Here is a 23,060-nt window from a genome sequence, read left to right as displayed (position 1 = left end):
GCCCTTGCACTGGCTGTTCCCTCTGGCTATCTCCTTCACCTCAATCACGTTTTTGCTCAGATGTGGCTGGCATGTCATAGGTGTGGAGTAAATATTTGTCAAATGACAGATTGTTGAATCTAGAGGACCCCATTTGAAGGTAATTCTTATACCAAAGAACAGTCCTGGGAAGGGCTTCACCTATATTCAGATATTAGAAGAAAATCTGATTAATGTGCATGTTATATACTTCCCCAAGCACTTTCAAGTATACGGTTCCATTATCACAATGACTTTGGACTTACTAATGACAGCCGTCAATGTCTAGACGTCAACAACACTGAGGTTCAGTGGTAAATTGACTTTGCAGAGCCGCACAGCTAGTTGGTAGGATCAGACTCCAAGGCTCTTGGCACTTAGCTGAAGATGCTTGTCCCTGTGTCTCCACTTAGCAGTTAGAAAATTCTTCTGACCATTCTTCAAACAAGAGCTTGCTTCCAAATAAAATGGTTTGCTTACATTGGTCGATTCTTTTTAAGCTAATGGATCATTTCTTTCCCCCGTAACAAGGATAATAAATGATGTCAGGAGTACTGCAGAGTTGATTACATTTCATCCGCAAGCACTGTGCTTCACATGCCTCAAACAGCCCTGCTGCTCTGTGCACTGCTAAGCCACAGAGGTCATTTTTATTTTATTTTTTGGGGTGTTTTTTTTTGGGGAGGGGGCCTGTGTCAGGTCTTAGTTGTGGCCCACACGTGGGATCTTCACTGTGCGGCATGTGGGCTCCAGAGTGTGCGGACTCACGCGCTTCTCTCTAGTTGTGGCTGGCGAGCTCAGTAGTTGCGGCGTGCGGGCTTAGTTGCCCCACCCTGCGGCATGTGAGATCTTAGCTTCCCGACCAGGGATCGAACCTGCACCCCCTGCATTGTAAGGCGGATTCGCAACGACTGGATCACCAGAGAAGTCCCCACAGAGGTCATTTTTAATTATAATTTTTTTTTATCATAGAAACAAATGGTGTCATAACACATACAAAAGAATTTTTAAGAGCTCAACTTTAACACCTTTCCAATTTTCCAAGTTTTCCTCTAGTTCCTGTCTATACACGTGGATAGTTTTGTTATTGCAATCATAGCATAATTGTGATTTGCTTTATGCTTTTTAATTTCCTTAACAGCTTATCACAAATGTTTTTCCAAAATGTCATATAATCATTTTAATGACCATTTTAAGTAGGTGCTTCACCTAGCAAGTAGCCATTCCGCTATTGGGCATTGAAGTCTGTTCCTTCCTGCCTTGTTTTCAGTGTTTCCAGAGTATCAGCTGGAATCTCTCAGCAGAGCTTTGGAGTTTTAAAAATGCAAATGCCCAGACCCCACCCAGACTGAATGAATCAGAATCCCTGGGTGTGGAGCCTGACCATGAGGATGCCCTAAATGCTCCTCGGTGACTCTGATGCAGAGTCAGAGTTGAGAATCACTGCTAGAGATAATGTTACAATTAGAGGCCTTTTGAGTCACTTAAGAAACAAACTTGCTAGAATCCAGGCCTTACCCTTAGGAAAGAAGCAGAGCTACCGGGCCACTGGGAGGCATAATGTGAATGCGGACCACTAGTTGTCTGGCACATTATAAGAAAGGGACACAGAACTATCAATAATAGGACACCAGGGGCACCTGGGAGGGTTGAAATCTACTGAGAATCCGAAGATGTAGCTGAGCCAATACCCGTAGTCTCCTCTGCCACCAAACCCTTTCTGAAGCTGGTCATGAGAAGCAGCAGGGGTCAGCTCTGGTCCTTCCCCTTGTCTTGCACTCTGGCACATATCCTAGGGCTGAAGAAGGGGCAAACTGAGTTGCCCCTGGAACTGAGCCATTCTTACCATCCAAAGCAGGACGTTCCATTTTGATACTGGGGATATCTAACGTGGCTCATCTGCGGGTGGGGGTTAATATAAGGAAGCCAAATAAAACCTTGCTATAAGTTTATAGGAAAAGCAGAAAACCTAAAATAAAGAATCCGTGATATACACACACGTGTATATATACACATGTGCACACACCTGTATGTAAGAAGGTGGAACCTCCTTTATTTTGTTTGCTTATCACAATAAACGTGCAGGACATAGACTTTGACACATGCTGCTTTTAACATTCTCCTGTGAAGTTTCACTTCAGTCATGGCTGTGTGATCAGTCCCTGCGCTGGGAGACTAACAGAAAATTCACTGAGTGGGGAGCCAGGGGCCCAGGGTTGGAGCTTGGGTCATTGACTAACCAGCTTTGTGACATTGGCTGACTCATTTTACCTCTCGAGTCCTCGTTTCATTGTTGTTGTTGGAGGAGGATTTGGTAATTGAACTGCTAAATGCAGTTGTATTTGCAGGGGATTGGGTCCAGCCCTCCCCACCCCCCCGGCCCCCAACCCCCGACCCCACAGATACCAAAATCTGCAGATGCTCAAGCCCCTGCTGTCTGCCCTCTGGATCCATGGTTCCAAATCTACAGGTACAGAGGGCCAACTGTAATCTATAAAATTCTGAAATCTTATAATGTTAATCTTCCCTTTTTTTAAAAAAATTGAGATATAATTCACATACCATTAATATTCACCTTTTAAAATCATGCAATTCAGAGGTTTTAGTATATTCACAAAGTTGTACAACAATCACCACTATCTACTTCTAGAACATTTTCATTACCCAGAAAGAAACCTGTACCCATTGGCAGTCACTAGCCATTCCTCCCTCTCCCCAGCCCCTGGCAACCACTAACCTACCTTCTGCCTCTGTGGGTTTTCCTTTTACGCACATTTCATGTGAATGGAATCATAGAGCAGGTGGTATTTTGTGTCTATCTGGCTGCTTTCACTTAGCATAATGTTCTCAAGGTTTATCCGTGTTGTTGCATGAATTGTTACTTCATTTCTTTTTATGGCTGAATAATATTCCATTATGTTAGCTTTGTTTTCAAACAAAGAAATAATGGACAAAACATATACGGTCTCCTTTTCCCAGAACTCACTACCCAGTTCTAATCTCTATCCCCATTCCTCCTCCTTAAAGTCTTGCCTTAAACTCCACCCTATCCCCAGCTCCACCCCTACCCCATCTCAGAGCTACAGTGCATCCCAGACCCTCACCCCATCTCTGACATTCTCCCACCCCTCATGCCTTATTCTTCCCCAAACTTGCCCTAATCCCCTTCCCATCTGTCACTCACCCCTAGGCTTCATTCTTTACTTCATCTTCTCAACCCATCCTTGATCAGTGGGTATGAGGTCACTCACTGCATATACCTCTTGGGAATTCGTTAAAAACCAAAAGCTTGATTTTTTTAAGATTGCAAAACCGGTAAATTCTCAAATGTCCAAGGCATCCAAACCACAGCTCCCAAATGCATGCATGCTTCCCTGCTGCCTGTGAGAGCCACCTTCGCCATGCGAACCTCCGGGAGGGAGCACTGTCCTGGAAGGACACTGGAGCGGGAGGCACCTCTTCTCACTTCTGCTGCTTCCCCCAGGAGCAGAGCTTGCTTCACCCACAGCGTGCCGGGCACCAGGCACTCACCCCTTCTGTCTCTGTGCCGCCTGCAGAACGAATGTGAAGGGGATCTGGCAGAGGCGATGCCGGCCCTGGAGGCTGCACTTGCTGCACTGGACACCCTGAACCCAGCAGACATCTCACTGGTGAAGTCGATGCAGAACCCACCAGGTCCTGTCAAGCTGGTCATGGAGAGCATCTGTGTGATGAAGGGGCTGAGACCAGAGAGGAAGCCAGATTCCAGTGGCAGCGGTAACCACCCCCCAGCACCCCTCCCGACCCAGCGGCCTGCATGGGCTGTGCTCCTCTGGCAGGAAGGCTGCCAGCACCCCCGCTCATCCGGCCCCAGGCCTGCAGGCAGTATCGTGGTGTCTTGGGGGAAATAAGAAAGGCACCAGGATGCGTGTGCGCTCACTTGTGTTTCTTCACCATCCTCTCTCCTCTCAGTCAGTAAGGAAAATGCAGGCATCTTTGGGTGAAGCCAAGCTCAGTCAAGGCCCCTGCCTCCAAATCATTACAAAAATGAAGGTCATGGAGACAAGAGGACTGATAGAGAGCAAGCACACAGAGTAGCGTGTGGGTGAGAGGAAGAGAGAGAAACAGAAAGAGCTAGAGAGAGAAAGATAAAGGAGAAACAGAAAAAGAGACAGACACGGAAAGAGATAACCAGAGGAAAAAAAGATAAGAGAATGAGACACAGACAGAGAGAGAGAGATGGAGAGAAAGAGACAGAGACTGAGAAATAAATGGGGACAGACCCGGACACCTGGATGCCTTCATATGCATGCACATAGACACGAAGAGATTGTGAACAGGGAGAGGGAGGTTGGGAGGGAAAGAAATCAGGAGGGAGAAAGACAAAAGGTGGGGAGATGAATGAGGGAGGGAGAGACTCTTACAATGTCAGATACAGAGAGACAGAGAAAGATATGGGTGGGAGAGAGAAACAAAAACAGGCAGAGAGACAGAAAAGCTGAAAGTGAGAAATGGAGACAGAGACCCCTAGAGATGCAGAGACATACGAAAATAGAGAGTGAGTGGGAAGAAAAGAGACCAGAAAGAAGAGAGACAGAGACAGGGAGACAAAGACACACAGAGAGAGAACAGGAGAGGTCTGGGTTGGGGGCGGGGTGAGGAGGAACGTGAGCTGCTGGTGAAGGATTAGAGGGAGAGAGACGGGCAAGGGAGGGAAAGACTGAAACTGATGGGCCTGAGGAAGACAAGGAAACAGAAACTTAGAAGAGGGGAGAAAGGAATAGGGGAGGGAAAGAGGAAAGCTTATATAATCAAGCCTCAGAAGCATGAATAGGTGAAAATTCATTCTTAAAATCCAAATTAGATGTAGGATCTTGCAGTAAAACCAGTGTCTTAGAATTGAACAAGGACTTTATAAACCATCTCCAGGGATATCTCCTATCTTTTGAATCCTCATATCCTTCAAACAGTCCTGCTGTTCCTCCATTCCTTCCGATATGTTAGAAATTTCTGATCCCTCATTTGGGAGACTCTGGCTTCTGCTTCCCATTGTTTAGCATTCCCTCTTCCTTGGCTGGTTTCAGGCCAAAAACCACATGAAGAAATGCAAAGGTGATCAGGATGGACAAGCAGGGAGCAGACATTACAGGAGACTCCTCTAGGGAAGCAGCTGAGGTATAATCTGGCTGCACCCTGGAATCACCTGGCAGCTTAAAGAATGCTAAAGCCCCTGCCCCCACTCCTAGACATTCTTATTCCTTTGGTCTAGGGTGTGGCCTGAGCATTAGTATTTTTCTTAAAGCTCCCAGGTGATTCTAAGGTGCAGCCAGGATTGAGAACTGCTGAGATATGCAAAGCATGGCCAGGTCACAAAAAAATCAGTTCTCTTCTTGGATCATTGATGGCGGGCACAGGATGCATCATTCACCTTTCTTATTTTAAAATTGAAGTGCATTTTGTGTACTATTCATGTAACCCACAGAGTTTAGCCAGTACATTGGGACGGAGCAAAAGAGCAATTAAATTAGTTTTGGGTACCTTGAATTTAAACAAAGCAGATCATTTCCTAGAATGCAAACAAAAACTTTCATGGGAAATATTTGTTTGGTGTCTAAGCTTGCTTTAGGAATAAGACGTATTTGACCTGTTGTACCTAATATGATATCTCAAGTACAATTTTTTTTGATGAGCCTGAGCTTGGCAAGGGTTTATAATTACCTGAGTCAAAGAGTTTGACTTTTTTCTAACACGTTAACAAAAGGAGCACTGCCCTGGGATGGGATCGGGGCTCACTCATTTATTAGTCAGCATGGAGGCTGCTAAGGTGAATAAGGGCCCTGCTTTGTTTCTGGGCAGGCCAAGGACAGCCTTCTGTTTTGCTGCAAGTCTATAAGCTGCTTCCCCCACCCTCACTCTTTGTCTGGAGACTGCCTCACTCACTTACTCACTCACTAGAAGGACTGATTCATCACAAGGACGGCCTAATGCGCTCCATCCGACCCACCTCCCATATCTGAAAAAGAATATTCAAAACACATACCCATGGATCCGGTTGCCCTCTTCATCTGTGACTGGGATAAGGGGCAACATTCATTCAATACATACTGAAAACTGATAATTAGGCACTGTGCCAGATTGTAGTAAACACAGAAGGAGCATACAAATATTTTAAAATATATACTTGATTTATTATATTATGTTAGTTTCGAGTGTACAGCATAGTGACTCAAAATTATTTTAGATTATATGCCATTTAAAGTTATTATAAGGGGACTTCCCTGGTGGCACAGTGGTTAAGAATCCGCCTGCCAATGCAGGGGAGACAGGTTCGAGCCCTGGTCCGGGAAGATCCCACATGCCGCGGAGCAACTAAGCCTGTGCGCCACGACTACTGAGCCTGCGCTCTAGAGCCTGCGAGCCACAACTACTGAGCCCGTGTGCCACAATTACTGAAGCCCGCATGCCTTGAGCCCATGCTCCGCAACAAGAGGCCACCGCAATGAGAAGCCCACGCACCACAACGAAGAGTAACACCCGCTCGCCACAACTAGAGAAAACCTGCGCGCAGCAACAAAGACTCAGTGCAGCCAAAAATAAATAAATAAATAAAATATAAAAACTTTTTTTTAATTAAAAAAAAAAGTTATTATAGGAATAAACCTACCTAAGGAGACAAAAGACCTGTATGCAGAAAACTATAAGACACTGATGAGAGAAAGTAAAGCTGATACAAACAGATGGAGAGATATACCATGTTCTTGGATTGGAAGAATCAACATTGTAAAAATGACTCAACTACCCAAAGCAATCTACAGATTCAATGCAATCCCTATCAAACTACCAACGGCATTTTTCACAGAACTGGAATAAAAAATTTCACAATTTGTATGGAAACACAAAAGACCCCGAATAGCCAAAGCAATCTTGAGAAAGAAAAACGGAGCTGGAGGAATCAGGCTCCCTGACTTCAGACTATACTACAAAGCTACAGTAATCAAGACAGTATGGTACTGGCACAAAAACAGAAATATAGATCAATGGAATAGGAGAGAAAGCCCAGAGGTAAACCCACGCACATATGGTCACTTTATCTTTGATAAAGGAGGCAAGAGTATACAATGGAGAAAAGACAGCCTCTTCAATAAGTGGTGCTGGGAAAACTGGACAGCTACATGTTAAAGAATGAAATTAGAACACCTCCTAACACCATACACAAAAATAAACTCAAAATGGATTAAAGACCTAAATGTAAGGCCAGACACTATAAAACTCTTAGAGGAAAACCTAGGCAGAACACTCTATGACATAAATCACAGCAAGATCCTTTTTGACCCACCTCCTAGAGAAATGGAAATAAAAACAAAAATAAACAAATGGGACCTAATGAAACTTAAAATCTTTTGCACAGCAAAGGAAACCATAAACGAGGAAAAGACAACCCTCAGAATGGGAGAAAATATTTGCAAATGAAGCAACTGACAAAGGATTAATCTCCAAAATATACAGGCAACTCATGCAGCTCAGTATCAAAAAAACAAACAACCCAATCCAAAAATGGGCAGAAGACCTAAGTAGACATTTCTCCAAAGAAGATATACAGATTGCCAACAAACACATGAAAGGATGCTCAACATCACTAACCATTAGAGAAATGCAAATCAAAACTACAATGAGGTATCACCTCACACCGGTCAGAGTGGCCATCATCAAAAAGTCTACAAACAATAAATGCTGGAGAGGATGTGGAGAAAAGGGAACCCTCTTGCACTGTTGGTGGGAATGTAAATTGATACAACCACTGTGGAAAACAGTATGAAGGTTCCTTAAAAAACTAAAAATAGAATTACCATATGACCCAGCAATCCCATTACTGGGCATATACCCTGAGAAAACCATAATGCAAAAAGAGTCATGCACCACAATGTTCATTACAGCACTATTTACAATAGCCAGGACATGGAAGCAGCCTAAGTGTCCATTGACAGATGAATGGATAAAGAAGATATGGCAAATATATACAATGGAATATTACTCGGCAAGAAAAAGAAATGAAATTGAATTATTTGTAGTGAAGTGGATGGACCTAGAGTCTATCATACAGAGTGAAGTAAGTCAGAAAGAGAAAAACACACACCATATGCTAAAACATATATATGGAATCTAAAAAAAAAAAAAAAAAAAGATTCTGAAGAACCTAGGGGCAGGACAGGAATAAAGATGCAGACGTAGAGAATGGACTTGAGGACATGGGGAGGGGGAAGGGTAAGCTGGGACGAAGTGAGAGGGTGGCATTGACATACATACACTACCAAATGTAAAATAGATAGCTAGTGGGAAGCAGCCGCATAGCACAGGGAGATCAGCTCGGTGCTTTGTGACCACCTAGAGGTGTGGGACAGGGAGGGTGGGAGGGAGACACAAGAGGGAGGGGATATGGGGATATATGTATACCTATAGCTGATTCACTGTGTTGTACAGCAGAAACTAACACAACATTGTAAAGCAATCATACTCCAATAAAGATGTTAAAAAAAATAAAATGATGCCAATCTAAAAAAATAAAGTTATAATAAAATAGTGACTATATTCCCTACGTTATACAATATATCCTTGTAGCTTATTTACTTTATTCATAGTCGTTTATACCTCATAATCGCCTGCCCCTATATTGCTCCTCTCCCTCCCCTCTCCCCACTGGTAACCACTACTTTGTTCTCTATATCTGTGAGTCTGTTTGTTTTGTTATATTCATTAATTTGTTTTGTTTTTTAGATTCCACATATCAGTGATAACATACCAGTACTTGTCTTTCTCTGTTGGACTTATTTCCCTAAGCATAATAGCCTCCAGATTCATCCACGTTGCTGCGTGGCAGTATTTCATTCGTTTTTATGACTAAGTAATATTCCATTGTATATATGTATACCATATCTTCTTAATCCCATCGTCTCTTGATGGGCACTTGGGTTGTTTCCATATCTTGGCTATTGTAAGTAATGCTGCCATGAACCTTGGGGGTGCATGTATCTTTTTGAATTACTGTTTTTGTTTTTTCCAGATATATATCCAGGAGTGTAATTGCTGGATCAATTTTTAGTCTTTTGAGGAACCTCCATACTGTTTTCCATAGTGGCTGTACCAATTTACATTCCCACCAGTGTATTTGAGGGTTCCCTTTTCTCCACATCCTCTCCAACATTTGTTATTTGTGGTCTGTTTTATGATAACCGTTCTGACAGGTGTGACGTGATACCTCACAGTGGTTTTGATTTGCATTTCTCTCATAATTAGCGATGTTGAGCATCTTTTCAGTGCCTGTTAACCATCTGTATGTCTACTTGGGAAAAATGTCTTTTCAAGTCTTCTGCCCATTTTTTGGTTGGATTGTTTGTTTTTTTAATAGAGAGTTGTATGAACTGTTTATATATATTGGATATTAACCCCTTATCAGTCATATCATTTGCAAATATTTTCACTCATTCAGTAGGTTGTCTTTTTGTTTTGTCCATAGTTTCCTTTGCTATGCAAAAGCTTTTAAGTTTCATAAGGTCCCATTTGTTTAGTTTTGCTTTTGTTTCCTTTGCATTAGGAGATGAATCCAAAAAAATATTGCTATGATTTATGTCAAAGAGTGTTCTGCCTATGTTTCCTTCTAGGACTTTTATGGTTTCCAGTCTTATATTTAGTTTTTAATCCATTTTTGAGCTTAGAAAATATTCTAATGTCATTCTTTACATGTAGCTGTCCAATTTTCCCAGCAGCACTTATTGAAGAGGTTGTCTTTTCCCCATTGTATATTCTTGTCGCCTATGTTGTAGATTAATGGACCGTAAGTGAGTGTGTTTATTTCTGGACTCTCTATTCTGTTCCATTGATCTTTGTATCTTTTTTTTGTATCAACACCATAATGTAGCCTTGATTACTGTAGCCTTGTAATATAGTCTGAAGTCAAGGACTGTGATACGTTCAGCTTTGTTCTTTTTTCTCAAGATTGTTCTGGCTATTCAGGGTCTTTTGTGGTTCTATGTATGTTTTAGGATTATTTGTTCTAGTTCTGTTTTTGGTATTTTGATAGGTTTTTGCATTAAATCTATAGATCCCTTTGGGTAATATGGACATTTTAACAATATTAATTCTTCCAATCCAAGAACGTGGGATATCTTTCCATTTATTTGTGTCATCTTCAGTTTCCTTCATCAGTGTTTTATAGTTTTCAGAGTACAGGTCTTTCACCTCCTTGGTTAAGTTTATTCCTAGGTATTTTATTCTTTTTGACATGATTTTAATGAGATTATTTTCTTGCTTTCTCTTTCATTATTAATGTATAGAAAAACAACAGCTTTCTATATATTAATCTTGTATCCTGCAACATTATTGAATTCATTTATCAGTTACTTATTGGTTAAATTTAATTTATCAGTTAAAATTATTATTTTTCTTGGAGACTTTAGGGTTTTCTATATATAGTATCATGTCATCTGGAAATAGTGACAGTTTTCCTTCTTCCCTTCCAATCTGGGTGCCTTTTATTTCTTTTCCTTGTCCGATTGCTGTGGCTAGGACTTCCAATACTATGCTAAATAGAAGTGGCTAGAGTGAGCATCCTTATCTTGTTCCTGATTTTAGAGGAAAAGCTTTCAGCTTTTCACCGTTGAGTATGATGTTAGCTGTGGGTTTGTCATAAATGACCTTAGTTATGTTGAGATATGTTCCCTCTATACCAATTTGGATGAGCATTTTTAATCATGAATAAATATTGAATTTTGACAAATGCTTTTTCTGCATCTATTGAGATGATCATGTGATTTTCATCTTTCCTTTGGTTAATGTGGTGTATCACATTGATTGATTTGTGGACATTGAACCATCCTTGCATCCTTGGAATAAATCCCACTTGATCATGGTGTATGATCCTTTTTACATATTGTTGAATTCAGTTTGTTAATATTTTGTTGAGGATTTTTGCATCTATATTTATCAGAATTATTGGCCTGTAAATTTCTTTTTTTTGCAGTGTCTTTGTCTGGTTTTGGTATCAGGGTAATGGTGGCCTCATGGAGTGAATTTGGGAGTATTCCATCCTCTTCAGTTTTCTGGAATAGTTTGAGAAGGATAGGTATTAGCCATTCTTTATATGTTTGGTAGAATTCCCCTATGAAGCCATCCAGTCCTGGACTTTTGTTTGCTGGGAGTTTTTTAATTGATTACCAATTTGATTTCACTACTAGTGATTAGTCTGTTCAGATTGTCTATTTATTCCTGATTCAGTCTTGAATGATTGTATGTTTCTAGGAATTTATCCATTTCTTCTAGGTTGCCCTGTTTGTTGGCATATAATTATTCATAATATTATTTTATGATGGTTTGTATTTCTGTGATATCTGTTGTTATTTCTCCTCTTTTATTACTTATTTCATTTATTTTTGTCCTCTTCTTTTGTGATGAGCCTAACTAAAGGCTTATCATTTTTGTTTATCTTTTCAAAAAAAAACCCAGCTCTTCATTTCATTGGTCTTTTCTATTTTCTTATCTCTATTTTATTTATTTTTCTCGAATCTCTATTATTTCCTTCCTTCTGCTGACTTTAGGCTTTGACTGTCCTTCTTTTTCTAACTCCTTTAGTTGGCAGATTAGGTTGTTTATTTGAGATTTTTCTTGTTTCTTGAGGTAGGCCGGTATCACTATAAACTTCCCTCTTAGAGCTGCTTTTGCTTTGTCCCATAGGTTTTGGAAAGCTGTGTTTTTATTTTCATTTGTCTCAAGGTGTTTTCTGACTTCTTCTTTAATTTCTTCATTGACCCATTGGTTTTTAATAATATGTTGCTTAGTCTCCACGTGTTTGTGTTTTTACCATTTTTCTTCCTGTAGTTGCTTTCTAGTTTCATACTGTTGTGATCAGAAAGAATGCTTGATATAATTTCTAGCCTCTTAAATTTGTTGAGACTTGTTTTGTGGCCTACGATGTGATCTATTCTGGAGAACATTCCATGTGCACTTGAAAAGAATATGTATTCTGTTGTTTTTGGATGGAATTTCCTGTAGATATCTGTTAAGTTCAATTGGCCTAATGTGTCATTTAAGACCACTGTTTCTTTATTGATTTTCTGTCTGGGTGATCTGTCTAATGATGTAAGTAGGGTGTTATTAAAGTCCCTTACTAATATTGTATTATTGTCAATTTCTCCCCTGTGTCTGTTAATATTTGCTTTATATATTTGTGTGCTCCTATATTAGGTGTATATATGTTAACAAATGTTATATCTTCTTATGTGGATCCCTTTATCATTATATAATGCTCTTCTTTGTCTTTTGTTATAGACTTTGTTTTAAAGTCTATTTTGTCTGATATGAGTATTGCTACCCCCACTTTCTTTTCATTTTCATTTGTGTGAAATATCTTTTTCATCCCCTCACTTTCAGTCTGTGTGTCTTTAGCTCTAAAGTGAGTCTCTTATAAGCAGCAGTCTTGTTTTTTTATCCAGTCAGCCATTCTGTGTCTTTTGATTGGAGCATTTAGTCCATTGACATTTAAAGTGATTATTGATAGGTATGTACTTAATTGCCATTTTGTTACTTCTTTTCTGGTTGTTTTTGTAGTTCTCAGTTCTTTTCTTCTTTTAGTCTCTTGTGGTTTGATCATTTTCTTTAGTCTTATGCTATGTTCCTTTCTATTTCTTGTGTATCTATTGTAGATTTTTGATTTGTGGCTTCCATGGGGGTCATATATGTTGACCTATAATTGTATCTACTTGTCTTAAACTGATAGTCATTTAAGCTTGAACACATTCTAAATGAGCTATATTTTCCTACTCCCCTCCCCCATGTTTTGTGTTTTTGATGTCATACTTTACATCTTCATGTTTATCCCTTAACTGTTTGTTGTAGTTATAATTGATTAAACAATTTTTGTCTTTTAATCTTCATACTAGCTTATTTAAGTGGTTGATCCACAGCCTCTTCTATATATTTGCCTTCACTAGTGGGATTTTCCCTTTCCTATAAATTCTTACTTCTTGTTATAGCCTTTTCTTTTCCACTTAAAGAAGACATTTTAACACTTCTTTTAGGTTTGGCTAGTATTGATGAACTCTTAGGTTTTGCTTGTCTGAGAAGTTCTTTATCTCTCCTTCAATTCTGAATGATAATCTTGCTGGTAGAGCATCCTAGGTTGTAGGGTTTTTCCTTTAAGCACTTTAAATATATAATTTCACTGCCTTCTGGCTTGCAAAGTTTCAGCAGAAAAATCAGCTGATAGCTTTATGGGGGTTCCCTTGTATGTGACTCTGTTTTTCTCTTGCTGCCTTTAGAATCCTCTCTTTAATTTTTGCCATTTTAATTATATGTCTTGGCACGGGTCTCTTTGGGTTCACCTTGTTTGGGACTCTCTGTGATTCCTGGACCTGGATATCTGTTTCCTTCTTCAGGTTCAAGAAGTTTTCAGCCATGATTTCATCCAATACATTTTGCCCCTTTTCTCTCTCTCTCTTCTCCTTCTGGGACCCCTATAATTCAAATGTTGGCACATTTAATGTTATTCCAGAGATCTCATACATTGCTTTCTATTTTTCTTCTTATTTGTCTTTCTTTCTGCTCTTCTGATTGGGTGATATCCATTATTCTATCTTCCAGATCACTAATGTGTTCCTCTGTATCATCTAGTCTGGTGTTAATTCCTTCCATTGTGTTTTTCATTTCAGTTATTGTATTCTTAGCTCTGACTGGTTCTTTTTTATATTTTCTAGTTCCTTGTCAAAATTTTCACTGTGCTTATTTATTCTTTTCCCAAGTTCAGTTAGCATTCTTATTACTAATGCTTTGAACCCTTTATCTGGTAAATTATTTATTCCTGTTTCATTAGTTGTTTTTTAGGGTTTTTTCCTTGTTCTTTTGTTTCAAACATATTCCTCTGTCTTCTCATTTGTTTAACTGTCTCTGTGTCTATGAAATTATATGAAACAGTTACCTATCCCAGTCTCGAAGGAGTGTTCTTGTGTGGGAGTGTCCCTATGCAGTCTATGTGTGCCCAGTGGCTTTGGTGGAAGAGCTGAATCTTGAAGTGAGTATGGGTCACATCTTTCCCCAGGGTCTGCTGGCAGCTATCACCTTGGTGGGAAGGAGGCTGGAGATGGAGGGGCTAGAGCCAGAGCCAGGTGTGAGATGAGCCTTCTCCTATGCTCAGTGGTCATCACCACCCATCAGGGGCAGGGCAGGTCCCATGGTGCTGGAGCAGAAGCCCTGTGGGTTGGGTCCAAGCTAGTTCCATTCTCTGTAAATGTGTGTTCTCCCCCTCCCATCAATGGCACCTTTATCCCAGAGGGGAGCAGTTCTGGAGCAAGGGAAGCCAGAGCAGGCACCCTGTATGGGCTAGGTGTGTGCTGGGATGGTCCCAGCACACCAGTTGGAACTCCAGACAGCTCCTGATCCACTGCCTCCATGAGCTACAGCAATGGATACCCTCATCCCATTAAGATGCAGTGCCAGGGCTGGACCAGCTCTGTCCACCCCCACCCCCACCCCCACAAGTGCACACTCTCCTCAACAATGGAAGCCTTCACCCTAGTGGGGAGCTACACCAGAGCTAGAGGAGCTGGAGCAGGCACTTGGCGCAGGCCAGGCACATACTGGGGCAGTGGTGGGAAGCTGGTCAGTGCCCCAGGCAATTTCAATCTGCTTCCTTCCTCTTGTTCCCGGGAGTAGACAAGCTTGTGTGCACTCTTTATGAGTGGAGTCTCAGTTTGTCCTAAAACTCCCACTGGTTTTCAAATCAGCTAAAGGAATTTATCTTCCTGGTGCCAGACCCCAAGGGTGCCCAATATGTGTTTGAACTCCTCACTCCCAGGGAGGATCTCCAAGCCTGTGATATCCCCTCCTCTTCTGTGTCTCCTCCTAGGGGCACAGGTCCCAACCTGATTGCTTCTCCTCCCTTCCTACCCAACTCCATGCCGATCTCTGTTTATAGCCTTGGTTGTAGAAGAGTCTTTCTGCCAGTCTACAGTTGGTTTTCAGTGAGATTTGCTCCACGTGTAGATGTATTTTTGATATGTTCATGGAGGGAAGTGAGCTCAGTGTCATACTACTCCACTATCTTGTTCTCCCCAGAAGCTTACAGCTTTGAGGGAGAGACAGACAATTAAAACTAGACCAAAAAATAAATCACAGATTGCCGTCAATGCTATAAAGAGAATGGATGTTCTAGCCTCTGAGATGAAAGAAAATGCTCCACAGAGAGGTGGCTTTTTTTTTTTTTAAATATATATATATATTTTATAAATTTATTTATTTATTTTTGGCTGTGTTGGGTCTTCGTTTCTGTGTGAGGGCTTTCTCCAGTTGTGGCAAGCGGGGGCCACTCTTCATCGCGGTGCGCGGGCCTCTCACTGTCGCGGCCTCTCCCGTTGCGGAGCACAGGCTCCAGACGCGCAGGCTCAGTAGTTGTGGCTCACGGGCCTAGCCGCTGCGCGGCATGTGGGATCTTCCCGGACCGGGGCACGAACCCGTGTTCCCTGCATTGGCAGGCGGATTCCTAACCACTGCGCCACCAGGGAAGCCCGAGAGGTGGCTTTTAAAATGAGCCTGAAGTCTGATCAGGAGCCATCTAGATGCCATTTACAGCCTAGGTGAAGAGCTCATGGTAGCGAAGCACTTGGGATCATCAAGGAATTGAAGGAAGGTTCTTGTGACTGAAGACCAGGGAGCAAGGCAAAGATGAGGTGGATAAGGTTGGTGGGCCACCCAGACCATGGTAAGAAGCTTGGGCTTTTTTTTTAATTAAGATTTTATTTTTTCAGAACAGTTGTAAGTTCATAGCAAAATTGAGTTGAAGATACAGAGATTTCCCATATACCCCCTATTCCCATACATGCCTAGCCTCCCTCATAATCAACATCCCCCACCAGAGTGGTATATTTGTTACAACTGATGAACCTACATGGACACATCATTATATCCAAAGTCCATAGTTTACATTAGTATTCATTCTTGGTGTTACACATTCTACAAGTTTGGACAAATATGCAATGACATGTATCCATCATTATGGTATCATACAACATATCTTCTGCCTAAAAATCCTCTGTAAGACCTTGGATTTTTTTTTTTTCTTTGCCAAATATGAGAAGTAGCCACTGCAGGGCTCTAAGTGTCAGGCAGAATGTCTTAATAATAGTCTTATCTCTGTTTTTTGTCCCAAACAGGTAAAATGATAGAAGATTACTGGGGGGTATCAAGAAAGATTCTCGGAGATCTGAAATTCTTGGAGAGTCTTAAGACATATGACAAAGACAACATCCCACCAATGATCATGAAGCGGATCCGGGAAAGGTTTATTGATCACCCAGATTTCCAGCCGGCTGTCATTAAAAATGTGTCATCTGCGTGTGAGGGTCTGTGCAAGTGGGTGAGGGCCATGGAGGTGTATGATCGTGTGGCCAAAGTGGTAGCTCCTAAACGGGAGCGGCTGAAGGAGGCTGAGGGGAAGCTGGATACACAGATGCAAAAACTGAACCAGAAGCGAGCAGAGCTGAAGCTGGTGGAAGGCCGCCTCCAGGCCCTGAACGATGACTTTGAAAAGATGAATACCAAGAAAAAGATGTTGGAGGAAAACATTGAAATCTGTTCCCAAAAGTTGATCAGAGCAGAAAAACTGATCAGTGGTCTTGGGGGAGAGAAGGACAGATGGACAGAAGCTGCCCGGCAGCTGGGTGTCCGCTATACTAATCTGACAGGGGATGTGTTGTTGTCCTCTGGGACCGTGGCTTACCTGGGGGCCTTTACCGTGGATTATCGGGCTGAGTGCCAAAAGTGGTGGTTGGCCCAATGTAAGGACAAGGTCATCCCTGGCTCCAGTGACTTTAGTCTTAGCAACACATTAGGAGACCCTGTAAAAATTCGTGCCTGGCAGATTGCTGGGCTGCCCACTGACTCCTTCTCCATTGACAATGGCATCATTGTATCCAATTCCAGGCGCTGGGCCTTAATGATTGACCCTCAGGGGCAGGCCAATAAGTGGATCAAGAATATGGAGAAAGCAAATAGGCTGTCAGTCATCAAGTTCTCGGATACCAACTATGTGAGGACGCTGGAACGCGCTCTGCAGTTTGGTACCCCGGTCTTACTAGAAAATGTTGGGGAAGAGCTGGATGCCTTTATTGAACCCATCTTGCTCAAGTCCACATTCAGACAGCAAGGGGTTGAGTACATGAGGCTTGGTGAAAACATCATTGAATATTCCAGGGATTTTAAGTTGTACCTCACAACCCATTTGAGGAACCCACATTATCTCCCTGAAGTTGCCGTGAAAGTCTGTCTCCTCAACTTTATGATCACCCCCTTGGGCCTCCAAGATCAACTCCTTGGCATCGTGGCCGCCAAGGAGAAGCCAGAACTGGAAGAGAAAAAGAACAAGTTGATTGTGGAAAGTGCCAAGAACAAGAAGCAGCTAAAGGAAATTGAAGATAAGATCTTGGAGGTCCTTTCCCTTTCTGAGGGCAACATCCTTGAGGACGAGACTGCCATCAAAATTTTGTCCTCCTCCAAACTGCTTTCCGAAGAAATCTCTGAGAAACAGGAAATTGCTTCAATGACAGAAATGCAGATCGATGAGACTCGGATGGGCTACAAGCCAGTGGCTGTCCACTCTGCCACCATCTTCTTTTGTATCTCTGACCTGGTCCACATCGAACCCATGTACCAGTACTCCCTGACATGGTTCATAAACCTCTACGTGCACTCCCTGGCCCATAGCAGGAGGAGCGAGGAACTAGAGCTACGAATTGAGTACATCACTGAACATTTCACTCTAAGCATCTACAACAATGTCTGCCGCTCTCTGTTTGAAAAGGACAAGCTGCTTTTCTCCCTCCTCTTGACGATAGGCATCATGAAAGAGAAAAAGCAAATTAACGAGGAAATTTGGTACTTTCTTCTAACTGGAGGCGTTGCCCTGGACAACCCCTTCCCCAACCCAGTTTCCAAATGGCTGTCTGAGAAGGCGTGGGCAGAAGTGGTTCGTGCATCCGCGTTGCCAAAACTGAAAGGCCTCATGGAACATTTGGAACAAAATGCTAATGAATGGAAGCTCATCTATGACTCAGCCTGGCCCCATGAGGAGATGTTCCCTGGATCTTGGAAATTTCTTCAAGGTTTGGAGAGGATGGTGATCCTCCGATGTCTGCGGCCTGACAAAATGATTCCAGCCATTCGGAAGTTCATTGCTGAACACATGGGAAACGTGTACACTGAAGCCCCTACATTTGATCTCCAGGGGTCCTACAATGATTCCAGCTGCTGCACACCATTGATATTCGTGTTGTCTCCGGGTGCAGACCCAATGGCAGGTAAGGGCAGAATGTTGTGTGAGGAATATTAAAAGCCCAGAATGCATGGATGGATGACAATAGCATGTCCCTTACAGTAGGAATCTCAAATTCAAATGGCTTTGAGGGTCAAGCAGTTAACAGACTAAGGCAGGCTGGGGCAACATAAGACTTCTTTTCCTGCCTAAAGCAGGCAGCTACTCAGCTCTTGTGCATTGTGCCATCTGATAATGTGATCTCAGGATGACCAGATCATCTGCTTTTTCAAGAGGAACCAGAAAGGTAGAAATCACCCATTTTTAAATCTTGATATCTCATTCAGATTTTTTCTTAAAAACTTTATGAGGGTTAAGCCAGGGCTAGATTTAGCCAAGTGACTGCTAGTTTATCACCTTTGTCTTAGACCATTTTCTCAGACTGTTGCTCCTCTCAGCTACGCTTCTTTCTTTTCTTTCAATTTTTAAATATTTTGAGTAATTAATGCTGCATGTAGTAAAAAAATAAAATCAAATCAAACAATGCAAAAAGTATAGGACTATGGCTCCATTTTGTCCCCTCAAGGGACATTTGGGGAAACATTTTTGTTGTCAAAACTAGGGGGTGCTACTGGCATCTAGGAGATAGAAGCAAAGGATACTGCTAACTATCCTGCAATGCCCGGGACAGTCCCCCAAAACGAAAGATTATCCAGCCCAAAATGTAAATAGTACTGGGGTTGAGAAACCCTGGTATAAAGTGAAAGGTACATCTTCCTCCTAACCCTCTTAGAGGTAACCACTACTAACAGTTTGTGTATCTTTCCAGAAAGTGTTTGTGCATATAAAAGGGTGTGAGTTGTTGACAGAAATAGATTCATTTTCTTTTCTGTTGGGGAATCTTAAAGATTTAGTTTTCTCTGTTGCTGAATGAAGAAAGAATACCAGAAATGCAAATGACATAGTTGGCAGTTCTGTGAAAGCTGAGGAATTTGACATGTATCCTGACCCGGTTAGAAAGCCAGCACTTCTCCTCAAAGGCAATCAGAGGAAGGTGCTGAAATGAACTGGTACCCTTTCCAGGTTCCTACACCCAAATTATTGTTATTGTCAAAGTTCAATTCATGACCCCTTTCTAGCATCTTTTCTCCTTGCCCTATGTCCTTTCTGTGGCAGGCTTATACAAGAGAAATGAGGGGAAACCAGGAAAAGTAGAGAAGAGAAATGGGGACAAGGTCAGAATATGGTCTGTAAAATGATGATGCTGTGTTGGGAGAGGACAGGCCTGTAAAATCCAACGGTGTATGTAGCTTGTTCCTGTCCCCCTGTGCTAGAGGCTTGATTAGATTCAGCTGCGATAACTTCCCAGGAAACTGCAGGTACTGTGTCCCTCAGAGTATGCCATATTAGGAGGCACATACTGTCTGGTCATCTTTTTTCATTAAGATTGATCAGCGGGTTCAGGCATTGTCAGTGTGATTCAGCTCGCTACTCCTCCACCGCCTCCTTTATAAAGTTTCCCATCAGCCTTTCACCTAATATGGTGGTTCTCAATCTTGGCTGCACATTGAAATCACCTAGGGAGCTTTAAGAAAATCTCCATGGAAAGACAAATACCATATGGTATCACTTATATGTGGAATCTAAAATATGGCACAAATGAACCTATCTATGAAACAGAAACAGACTCACAGACATAGGGAACAGACTGGTGGCTGCCTAGGGGGTGGGGGGTGGGAGAGGGATGAGTTGGGAGTTCGGGGTTAGTAGATGCAAACTATTTTATGTAGAATGGATGAACAATAAGGTCCTATTGTATAGTGCAGGGGACTATATTCAATATCCTGGGATAGGCCATAATGGAAAAGAATATAAAAAAGAATGTATATATGTGTATAACTGAGTCACTTTGCTGTACAGCAGAAATTAGCACAACATTGTAAATTAACTATATACTTCAGTAAAAAAATAAATTAGAAGCAGTCAGTGAGAAAAATAAGATTATCTCTAAAGAACAGCAGTTAGACTGACAACAAATGTCTCAATAGCAACAGTGCAATTTGTGGAATAATACCATCATTGTGCTAAAACAAAATATGCAAACATAAAATCTATCTTTCAAGAATGAGAGTGAAATAAAGAGAATGTCTCAATTAAAAATTGAAAGAAAGAAAAAAAAAAAAGAAAATCTCCATGTGCAGGCCTCACCCTCAACCAATTAAATTTAAATCTTTGTAGGTGAGACCCAGGCACTGTGGTTTTTTTGGTTTTTGTTTTGTTTATTTATTTATTTATTTATTTATGGCTGTGTTGGGTCTTCGTTTCTGTGCGAGGGCTTTCTCCAGTTGCGGCAAGCGGGGGCCACTCTTCATCGCGGTGCACGGGCCTCTCACTATCGCGGCTTCTCTCTTTTTTTTTTTTTTTTTTTTTTTTTAAATTTTATTTATTTATTTATTTATGGCTGTGTTGGGTCTTCGTTTCCGTGCGAGGGCTTTCTCTAGTTGCGGCAAGTGGGGGCCACTCTTCATCGCGGTGCGCGGGCCTCTCACTGTCGCGGCCTCTCTTGTTGCGGAGCACAGGCTCCAGACGCGCAGGCTCAGCAGTTGTGGCTCACGGGCCTAGTCGCTCCGCGGCATGTGGGATCCTCCCAGACCAGGGCTCGAACCCGTGTCCCCTGCATCGGCAGGCAGATTCTCAACCACTGCGCCACCAGGGAACCCCCGGGAACCCCCCAGGCACTGTGTTTTATAAAGCTTTTCAGGTAATTTCAGTGTGCAGCCAATGGGAACCACTGACCTAATGGTTTTATCGGCCTTAGAAAATCATTACCCAGATCCATTATTTAATTAGGGGCTGCAAAATGATGATATTTTAATTCTATCATTCCTTTCACATTTATTAGCTGGAACTCTTCTATAAAGAAGAATTTTTCTTTATCAACTCTTTGGTTTACTCTAAATATACTTCAAAAAGGACAGGCAGAAAAGATGCTTGGTTCATACTCTTTATTTACCAGCTTTCAGAATAATGAATTGGTGCCCTAGTAACCTCGAAAGTTACTTAGGCAGTAAGATGGGGTTTTTTGGTACGATTATTAATGTATTGGTTTTAACATATTGGATGTTTCAAATATAGTGGTATTTTACTCCACTGCTGTCATTATTCTTTTTGATGCTCAGATTATTCAGTCTTTGGCCTGTGGGAGCACCTCTGTGTCAGTATCCTTTTCACATACCCCAGTGGTTTTTGATAACTTCCTTGCTGTGTAGAACTACCATATATATTTCAGGCTTATCTTGAACAAACGTTTCTCCAAGGAACTCCAATTCCTTTAGCAGGTGATGGTATTTGGAGACCTGGGGTTCCCATCACTACTGAATGCATCATTGATTGCAGACCTTACTTTCCACTAATTCTCTTTTTGGCTGTATCTAACCTGCTTTTTTAATCAGTGCTTTGAGTTTTTATCTTCAATGACAGTGCTTTCCATTTCTAGAAGTTTTGTTTTGTTCCAAATCCATGTATTTTTTTTTTCCATAGAACTCTGAATTTTAGGCTACTGACTCAAGAAGCAATGTGGAAGCTTATCAATGTCCTGGAGCGTGGGTGAAAAAAGTAAACAATTCTTCAGTGAGAATTAAAATTAAAATTAAATTTTAATTTTAAAATTAAAATTAAATTGTGAAATTAAAACTCCAAGCCTATGCTACATGCAGATGAGGGGTGTAGATTTACAGTACCCTATGGTATGGGATTCTCAAGCTGAGAAATTTCCCATAAAATTGATCCAGAATGGCAAGACGCTGGGGACACCAGTGTCTGCATATGCAAAATTGTTCTGTTAGGGCACTCCTAAAACCCAAGATATATCAGACTCCCACAAAATAACACAAACTTGCTGATTGTGAACTCAACAATAAAAAAATTATAAACTACATGAAGAAATACATCACTATAAGGCATAATCAGCACATAGAACAATCAAAAGAATTAACCCCCAGTATTATGGGGGTATTATGGGCTGAATTGTGTCCCTCCCAAATCTGTATGTTAAAACCTAATTCCCAGTACCTCAGAATGTGACTGTATTTGGAGATAAGGTCCTTAAAGAGTCAGTTGTGAGGTCATTAGGGTAGGTCCTAATCCAATATGACTGGTGTCCTTATAAGAGAAGATTAGAACACAGACACACTGACAGGAAGAAGACCATGTGAGGACACAGTGAAAATATGACATGAGAAAATGGCCACAAACAAGCCAGGGAGAGAAGCCGCAGAGGAAACCAACCCTGCCAGCACATTGATTTTGGATTTCTAGCCTCCAGAACTGAGAGAAAATAAAGTTCTGTTGTTTAAGCCACCCAATCTTTGGTTGTTTGTTATGGCAGCCCTAGCAGACTAATATTGTCTCTAAAAAAGATCATAAAAAAACGCATCTAAAAATCATTAAAGAAAGAACACAAAGCAGATTTCTGGCCTTCTTACATGAGAGTGCAGCCGTTTGAGGATCCTAACTTTATAAAAAAGTCTCAGTTCTAGCGTCCCACCCCTTGTAAGTGCAAAGCTATATTCCCTGTGGACAAACTCCAACCACTAGACTGGTTAAATAAAGTATGGTATTTTCCAAAGGTGAAATACTATGTAACCATGAAAAAGAATATGGCCTTTATATATGTACTGATGTGGAAAAGATCTAAGTGAAAAAAGCAAATATAGTGTTCTACAATTCATGTAAGTATAATAGTGTATACACATTTACTTAAATGCGTGAAATA

At 41.5% G+C, this 23,060-nt stretch overlaps 1 protein-coding gene across 1 annotated transcript in view; it reads left to right on the top strand.

Moving 5' to 3' along the window:
* Window positions 1-23,060, top strand: part of DNAH3 (dynein axonemal heavy chain 3) — a 208,920-nt gene that overhangs the window by 167,791 nt on the left and 18,069 nt on the right. The window contains exons 53-54 of the mRNA XM_068524531.1: window positions 3,576-3,774; window positions 16,191-18,332. Of these exons, the coding sequence (XP_068380632.1) occupies window positions 3,576-3,774; window positions 16,191-18,332 (2,341 nt within the window). The remainder of the gene's footprint in view (window positions 1-3,575; window positions 3,775-16,190; window positions 18,333-23,060) is intronic.

The sequence above is a fragment of the Eschrichtius robustus genome, chromosome 16 (assembly GCF_028021215.1).
Source record: "Eschrichtius robustus isolate mEscRob2 chromosome 16, mEscRob2.pri, whole genome shotgun sequence".
Classification (NCBI taxonomy): Eukaryota; Metazoa; Chordata; class Mammalia; order Artiodactyla; family Eschrichtiidae; genus Eschrichtius; species Eschrichtius robustus.
The sequence above is the reverse complement of the archived record's forward strand: the minus strand, read 5'-3'. Positions and strand labels throughout refer to the sequence as shown.